General features: G+C 33.4%; 2 protein-coding genes across 3 annotated transcripts; both read right to left on the minus strand.

The window, feature by feature from the left end:
• Nucleotides 1-1,045: 1,045 nt before the first annotated feature.
• Nucleotides 1,046-2,927, minus strand: LOC112278612 (F-box/LRR-repeat protein At4g29420). Of its 2 annotated transcripts, none has more exons than XM_024512211.3 (3): nucleotides 2,639-2,927; nucleotides 1,827-2,289; nucleotides 1,046-1,699 (listed from the first exon to the last, which is right to left on the minus strand). In XM_024512211.3, exons 1-3 carry the CDS (start codon nucleotides 2,795-2,797, stop codon nucleotides 1,305-1,307), a joined length of 1,017 nt encoding a protein of 338 aa, XP_024367979.1. In that variant the 5' UTR covers nucleotides 2,798-2,927; the 3' UTR covers nucleotides 1,046-1,304. The 2 variants fall into 2 exon arrangements, with proteins under 2 accessions (XP_024367979.1, XP_024367981.1); XM_024512213.3 differs by having other exon boundaries at nucleotides 1,881-2,289; nucleotides 2,639-2,901.
• A 3,775-nt stretch (nucleotides 2,928-6,702) lies between these two features.
• LOC112274054 (F-box/LRR-repeat protein At4g29420) lies at nucleotides 6,703-7,695 on the minus strand. Its single transcript, XM_024503197.3, has 2 exons — nucleotides 7,374-7,695; nucleotides 6,703-7,246 (listed from the first exon to the last, which is right to left on the minus strand). The coding sequence occupies exons 1-2, from the start codon at nucleotides 7,558-7,560 to the stop codon at nucleotides 7,041-7,043; spliced, it is 393 nt and encodes a 130-aa protein (XP_024358965.2). The 5' UTR covers nucleotides 7,561-7,695; the 3' UTR covers nucleotides 6,703-7,040.
• Nucleotides 7,696-8,426: the final 731 nt, after the last annotated feature.

Here is an 8,426-nt window from a genome sequence, read left to right on the forward strand (position 1 = left end):
ATAAGTATTGCATATTGGTTTATAGAGATTATACAATAGTTGTAAATATATAATGCCAAGTAATTCCTACTTATAAATCTAAATTAATTTTATTTTTTTATCAATATCTTTAATATATGTATATAAACATACAATATTATATATATAATAAAAAAATTCACCACAATGATTTACTATTTTTTATTATTTTTAATTTTTTTAATACATTATATTTTTATATATGTAATTTTTAAAATCCATAATTAAAAAAGAAATTATTATAAGAATTATAATGCTAATAATTACAAAACTAATATGTATCATGAGTAAATTTATAAAATGAAGCAAACAACGTTGAAGCTTAATGTTTATGTAGATAATATAGATTATTTTATAGAAAAATGTTAAAATGACCCATCTATTTACTTAATTTACCCACTTTATTATAACCATCATTATCTAAGACTAATGCCATAGTTAACAACGATTTTTTCACAAAATAAATACAGAGTCGGAAGTTATTGCCCAACTGTGAATTTTCTCCCGCCTCTCCATCATCGTGTCTACCGCTTCTCTCACACATTATGCACATCGAGCATCATCCTTCACGTCTTGCGAGAGACTCCTAAAACAAGATCGTCAAGAATTCGTTCATCATTAAACTCCCCAAATTCGTAATCACCAATGGGTTAAAAAGTTCAACCTTGACAAAGAACAATACATCCAATAATACACAAGCTTGTTGTGGAATGAAAATGTACGTTAGCCATAAACCGTATCATGAAATCACGACAATATTGTACAATCAAACTTTCAAATGTTCGTTTGAGACTTACGAACCTACCTCTACAACACGACATCCAAATCCTGCAAGCCATTGCGAAGGTTATTCCAGACCCAGTAGAATCAATGCTATTGAGGAAGAATACTGAGTACCCATCCTCACGTCGGAAGTGAAAACTATTTCATATGGAACAGATGGAAATTCAGTCACCCAGTAAGACCTGCAGAGAAATTTGGAACAAAAGACTAGTCCAACACTTCTCAACCACCAGACAATTGACTGTATTGTGCAATCCAAATGCTAAATTGCATTCTCCAGTTCTCAGATTGTATTACAAGACTTGTACTCAGCACAACGAGTCCTTCATTGTCTTATTTCACAACCTGAACCATTACTTTCGGTCACAAAAGTGGTAGGAGACTGTTGGGAAATACAGACTATTGAGGGCACAATAATAGACAAATCTTAAGCTATATATGCTCATCCCATCCTGCACCAGATCTTAAACCCTAAATCCTAAACTCTTCAACCTTGGATGGTGCTAGTACCGTATATGCACTTTTGATTGCTCCGGCACCTCCAGATTGAAAGAATAGGGTTTCAGTCGAGGTGCCACGATTTCAAGCTCCCTCGGACATTTCATCTTTAGTTGCAGCTTCTCAAGCTTAGGAAGATTTATGAAGACTGCTTCCGCTGGATTTGAAAGACCAAGGCTAAGAAATTTCATCTCCGAGAAAGTCAGATGTCCTCTCTCCACACCAACTACCCCATACAGCACCATTGTCTGTAGCTTTGGCATGTAAGTGTTCATGTCATCTAAAGCTCCACCAGGTACTGCAACACAGTGTAATGTCATGCTTACCAAGGAGCTCATTGTTTCACATCCACTTGTATCAATATACATGTTCCGTAGATCCACTGTCTTCAGCGATTTGCCTGCAAACGAATCGTATCACCATGGCGTTACCATCCCCCAAAGCTCTCAGAACTGCAAGGGACTGCATCAAGTTCCCAAATAACAGATGGACCTAAACAGCAGAAGCTGAGTGATGATGATACTCACAGTTTTGTGACAAAATCTGGAGGATGCTAGATTTGCGCAGTACGGCCTGCTTACCATAGTCCACCATACATAAATGCTGAAGCGTGGCCCCTAGGTGACGTGACCATCCACTGACAAAACACGGATCGCTCATCCAGAAGTCTGTCCTCGATCTTTTATTGTCAGGAACTTCTTTCGATTGTAACATCGGGTCAACTTCAATATGCAGTTGCTCTATGCAACGCCTTCTCAACAGAAACTTCCCCATGTTATCCTTCAGGTCTTGACGATTTAAACCAGAGTTCGGTGAGAAAGAATCCAGTAGATTCCGGGTTCTTTTATGATCACTATTCCGCACCTGTATGCGAATAGACAGGGCAAAGTAGCTAGCCTCCCGGAATGCTCTGCTAGTTTCCGAAAAATTTGCAATGTCATTCACATCCGCAATACGCTTGAGAATTTCATTAACTAGGTCTTGAGGAAGCTGCCACAGAAATCCATAACATCCCATCAGACAACTTCATATACACAATACATAATTGGCATCTTGTGACTCCCGCCATAGCTAAGAATCTCTAAACCTGTTGAGGGCTAAGGATTTCGAGGGAGAATGCGACAGGGTTCGGCGGGCTATACGAGAGACAAGAACAGTCATGCATCCCGTAAAGTAGACAAATCCAATCAGCCTCCTAATTTTGCATCTGACAATGACCTTCGGGGACTTCGAAGCAGAAGACTAAAACCGCCGTGGAAGAAAAATATACATCACGACGATACACAAAGAAAAAAATTCCTCTCAAAACTCTTCAGTGTTCCTCAGATAACACACGCACGTTATCCATTGTTGCGTGTTTGGAGACGAGTTCGCTTGAAAATTGTGTTGCACGAGTCGCGTCTATGAAGCCCAGAATCAATTTCAGGAGGTCAAAGAAGTTTGAAGGTGCTAGCCATGGAAACCGATGAGTCTTGTCATACATTGAAACAAGCGACATATTTTGCTACAAAGCTGTCTTCGACTGTTGACACTCTCGCTGAATCCCAGCTGCAAGTTAGAATCACTTGCCTTGTAAAATAACTCACCTTGCACAATGCACGAACAAGAGCTGTCTCGAAGGTTTTATAACAGAATAAGTATCAGATATCTGTTTTGGCTGTAGTTGAGAGATTTCTCAGAAGCATCTAGGCAGTCTGTATTTGGGGAAAGATGTTTGGATACTAAGTGAATCAAAACGCTGGTGATGTGGCATGTGTGATTTGTTAGTACGGTCAAACCAACATAGGGCCGTCGGAATGGGTTACCGCACGGATTCAATGTGAAGTGTGGACCTTATTTCCAGGAATCGAGTGAGGTGAGGTTGCGACTATTCCAATCTTCAACCCTCACTGTTGCTGCAAAGAATGCTACATTTTGTTGTCATACACAGCAGCAGTCAATGGACATGATACTTTTGTTCCTAGGAAGAATTTCCGCAACTAAAAAATTTTACTCATTTATTTTTCACAAACAAAGATGTTTTATAAACAAGAATTCATTATTGTTTCATTATTGGTTATTTTCTTTGTATGAAAAATAAAATATACATTGGTTACATTTGAGTTTATTTCATTTTTGTAATAAATATTTAATTTAGGTCTTGGACCAAGTCAGGGAACCACGAAGTTCTAATCAGGTGTATCACAAAAAGCATTTTAATCTAAACTATACTCCTAGTCATAGACTTACGAATAAGTCAATTCTGCACAGAGCATGGTCGTGGGAGTTCCTACAACTCTCAGAGGAATCGGGTAGGAATCAGAGCTGCAACTTTTAAGCTTTTTAGTCTAAACTCCGATGAGCTACAGAAGACAACTGTGACGTCATTGGGGTGCTTCAAACTTTATTTTGCCATGCAAAGTTGCACTGGGCTACTTCTGTGCAACTTCGTTTCACGGTAGAAGGTGGGTTGTGTTACGGGGCAAGTTCTTAGAACGTAGCAGCTGTCATTCAGTTGTTGATATTTGTACACAGAGTTTTAAGAATGTGTCACAAGTTTAGGGTTTAGGGTTTTAGAGTGCAAATTAAGACTCTTTCTTTTTTGCACAAAAAGTAGAATTTTTGTTTAATCTTAAATCAAACAAGAGAGTATACATCCATGATTTACTATGATATATATATATCTATATATATATATATAAATTAAAATGTACCTTACCTCTTCATGTAATTGTTTGATAAATCAAGGTTTGATTTCCAAAAATCTTCAAGTTGCATAAGAGTTATATTTAGACTAGTTTGTAGAATAATGAATTGTTTCAATCTATAAGAAAATTATAAGGTAAAGTAAGATTAGATAAACCAATTTACTTCAAACGAAGGAATACTAAACTATGTTAGTTGAAAAAAATACTTGCTCTTACGTAGCAGTATTGTTGCAAGTATATAGACTAACTACAAGCATGTGTTTATGATTAAAACAAAAAAAGATCTACAAAGAAGGTATTATATTAAACAAAGAGAATCTAGATGGTAGAAGAATAATAAAAAAGAATTTTGTATAGCAAGTTGAAGAAATCAAAGTACCATCATGAAATCAGGATTTATATTAAATTTCACTAAAAAAAACCTACTTTCAAATTTAATCTAATTGAAAAAAAATAAAAAAAATAAAAACAGCACTAAATTGACGTCTTACTATTAGAGTCAATAAAAATCAATAGTATCTAGTAAAAATAAAATATTTTTAGATGTAATACCATGCTTCAAGAACATATTATCTTATTTAATCTAAAAATAAATAAGTAGTTATATATGATACGTCTTTTTTAGAATCATCTTTAAATTATTTTTAACTTCAAAAACAAAAGGATCTAATGATATACTTGGTCAAATATTGTTAAAAATGTGGAATTAATAGATAGTATTGATTGTATAACTTCAATAGGTAATTACTTTTGTTTAAAATGTATAATTTGTACGTAATTATGTATGAAGTTTTCTTCTTCTAGTAAAAAATAAAAATGTATTGACACGATATTTTAAAGAATTTTTATCTTTAAAAACAAATAATAATTTTTAATATCAATTTTTCAAAAATACGTTTTAATGGACTTTGTAACAAAAATGACACATGTATATATAAAAGACATAAAATTCTTGTAATCAATATAATTGTTATTAGAATAAAAGAACAGTTTAGGCAATAATAGTATTCTTTAATAAATCTAAAAATAGTAAAAATCTGTTTGGTGTACATTTTATAGAAAATCTTAGTTGGAAGAAGAAAAAGAAAAACATCAAATTGGATAGATTGGACTCTATTGCTTGCATCTATTAGTCTTTAAATATTACCTAATCAAACATTATAAATATTTTTTTGTCTAAAAAATGGATTCATAAAATCTAACAAAAACAAAATTAGAACTAAGGTGAGTAATGCTTTTAAATCTTAAAATTCTACTTTGGAATCTGCATTCTCTTTTAGTATATTTTTAGTATTATTTTTATTTTTAAATACAAGTCAATTGTATTAGAAAAGAGATTTAAAAAAATAAAAAATAAAAAATAAATCTAAGTAAATCTTTATATTAGTTAGTAAATGGTAGGAAAAATTATGTAGTCTTAGAAGTTTTTTAATTTAGGTAATTTGTAACTTTATAGAAGTTTTTATTTATATTATGATCTAAAATTCTATATTTTAAAAAATCCACTTGAATTGTGTAAAATAAAAAAATAGTCTTAAAATATAATCTATGTATTTAAATATTTTTGGTAAAATTAATATGTTATTAAAAATTAATCCAAAATTTTAATATTTTATAATTTATCAAATGTCAAGAAATATTTAGAGTGTTTAGAAGTGTAAAATAAAATATTTTATATTCAAAATATTCAAAAAAAAATCTAATACATATATATAATTTATATTATTATTATTTTTTATTTTTATTTTTTATTTTATTTATTTATAGATGATATATTAAAAAATTAGTCAAAATGCCTAAATATAAATAATATAAGATAACATATTTTAATAATTAATATATTGTATCCATCGTAATGTATGTACTTTGTAAAGATCCATTTTTCTTTTTACAAAGAAGATTTGAATACCTCTAAGAAAGCTCAAACATCAAATTATATCTTTTATAATTTTTTTAGTAATGAATTTGTTAAGAGTACCTAACTTATTTTGCAAAAGATCGTAAATTGGTCCAAAGTGCAACTCAGATTCTTTCTGCAAGTTAATAATACAATTGTAAAGATGATTTATAAAAAAATACTAGTATTTATTATTTAAATATTATTAATAGATCCTAAAAATTTATAAAATTTAAATAGAAGCTCTATTAAAGTCATATAATAAGTATGTAAAATCTAATATCATTAGGAACTTGTGTAAATATTCTAATTCAAACATATAAAAAAAATTAAGATTAGAAAATACATATCTTTTTGATAATTTAATTTAAAATAATTTAAAATTTTTAAATATTTAAAATATTTAAAATTATATTTTTTAATCATAACATATTTAAGATAACTTCCAAAATGTTAATTTGAGATTTGCAAACCTCCCTCCACAACCCTACATCCAATTCCTGCAAGCCATTGCGAAGATTATTCCAAACCCAGTAGAATCAATGATATTGAGGAAGAATAAGGAGTACGCATCTTCACCTCAAAACTGTGAACTATTTCATTTGGTCACCCTTGAAGTCGTGCAGAGAAATTTGGAACAAAAGACCAACCCAACACTTTTCAACCACTAGACAAATTGACTGTATTGTGCAAACCAAATGCTAAATTGCATTCTGCAATTTTCAGATTGTATTACAAGACTTGAACTCAGCAGAAAGAGTCCTACATTGCATTACTTCACAATCTGAACCATGATTTCTGCTCACAAGAGTGGTAGGTATTGTTAGGATCGAAGGCACAATAAAAGACAAATCTTAAAGCTGAATATGCTCAATCCATCCTGCATCTAATCTACTTGTATGATGCATGCTCTGCATGGGGCATGACCTAGAGGTCCTAAACCCTAAACCCTTCAACCTTGAATGGTGCTAGTACCTTATGTGCACTTTTGATTGCTCAGGCACCTCCAGATTGAAAGAATAGGATTTCAATCGTAGTGCCACAATTTCAAGATCCCTCAGACATTTCATCTTTAGTTGCAGCTTCTTAAGCTTAGGAAAATTTATGAAGACTTTTTCTCCTACACTTGAAAGACCAAGGCTAAGAAATTTCATCTCCTAGAAAGTCAATTGCCCTCTCCTCACACCAACTGCCCCATACAGCACCATTGTCTGTAGCTTTGGCATAAAAGTGTTCATGTAGTCTAAAGCTCCACCAGGTACTTCAACACAGTGTAATGTCATGCTCACCAAGGAGCTCATTGTTTCACATCCACTTGTATCAATATACATGTTCAGTAGATCCACTGTCTTCAGCAATTTGCCTGCAAACGAATTGTATCACCATGGCGTTACCATCTCCCAAAGCTCTCAGAACTGCAAGGGACTGCATCGAGTTCCAAAGTAACAGATGGACCTAAACAGCAGAAGCTGAGTGATGATGATACTCACAGTTTTGTGACAAAATCTGGAGGATGCTAGATTTGCGCAGTACGGCCTGCTTCCCATAGTCCACCATACAGAAATGCTGAAGCTTGGCCCCAAGGTGACGTGACCATCCACTGACAAAACACGGATCGCGCATCCAAAAGTCTGTCCTCGATCTTTCATTGTCAGGAACTTCTTTCGATTGTAACATCGGGTCAACTTCAATACGCAGTCGCTCTATGCAGCGCCTTTTCAATAGAAAATTCCCCACATTATCCTTCAGGTCTTGATGATCGAAACCTAAAGTCGGTGAGAAAGAATCCAGTAGATTTCGGGTTTTTTTTGTGGTCACCATTCCACACCAGTATGTGCACAGACTGCCCCTTGGAATGGATTTCTTGGAAAGTGGAACCTGATAGGTGCTATCTTTCTTACAGCACGGAGACGGGGGGGACGGGGGGAATGGGCGTCCTAGGGGTGCAATCAAAACGGCGTACGTGGCGGGAGGAGGGGTTCTCAGGTGTAACGCGGTTGCCCGCCCCCCCAGGTCCCCGCCCTTCGTGAGCCCCCCTCCCTCTCCTCGCTCTCCTTTCGCCCTGGTATCCAGGCGGGGGATGCGGAGCCATGGAGGCCACGTCCTCCTCGGGCTGCTCCCCTGTGTAGGGAGAGGGAGGTTGGGTATGGTTTAATTAGTTCTTTTTGTTAAAATAACTTGTTAATCATTTAAAGCATAAAAGTATTGATTGAAGTATTAAAGAATATATATAATGATTGTATACTTTAAGGTAAAAGATAATAGATTGTAAAAGTAATTAATATAATAAGTTACATCAATAAAACCATGGCACTTGTAAACTAATTTATTGCAACAGAAACTCTTGTAAATACTGTAGATGTGTTATGTGTATATATATATATATATATATGTGTGTGTGTGTGTGTGTAAGTGTGTATGTACATATGTATATATGTGTATGTATATATGTATATATTTAGTTAGATTTTAAAGATTTTATGCAAGGTTAAGTAAATGTTAATTATTGAAATAATAAAAATTTATTTACATATAATAATAGT

The sequence above is a fragment of the Physcomitrium patens genome, chromosome 21, assembly GCF_059467195.1.
Source record: "Physcomitrium patens ecotype Gransden chromosome 21, ASM5946719v1, whole genome shotgun sequence".
Lineage (NCBI taxonomy): Eukaryota > Viridiplantae > Streptophyta > Bryopsida > Funariales > Funariaceae > Physcomitrium > Physcomitrium patens.

Excerpts from the sequence above, each read along its gene's own strand:
- LOC112278612 (XM_024512211.3), bottom strand. The coding sequence starts at position 2,797 with ATGTCGCTTGTTTCAATGTATGACAAGACTCATCGGTTTCCATGGCTA. Across the intron at positions 2,290-2,638 it reads AACACGCAACAATGGATAAC|CTTCCTCAAGACCTAGTTAA; the intron begins GTGCGTGTGTTA and ends TTTCTGTGGCAG. Across the intron at positions 1,700-1,826 it reads CCAGATTTTGTCACAAAACT|GCAAATCGCTGAAGACAGTG; the intron begins GTGAGTATCATC and ends ATTCGTTTGCAG.
- LOC112274054 (XM_024503197.3), bottom strand. The coding sequence starts at position 7,560 with ATGTTACAATCGAAAGAAGTTCCTGACAATGAAAGATCGAGGACAGAC. Across the intron at positions 7,247-7,373 it reads CCAGATTTTGTCACAAAACT|GCAAATTGCTGAAGACAGTG; the intron begins GTGAGTATCATC and ends ATTCGTTTGCAG.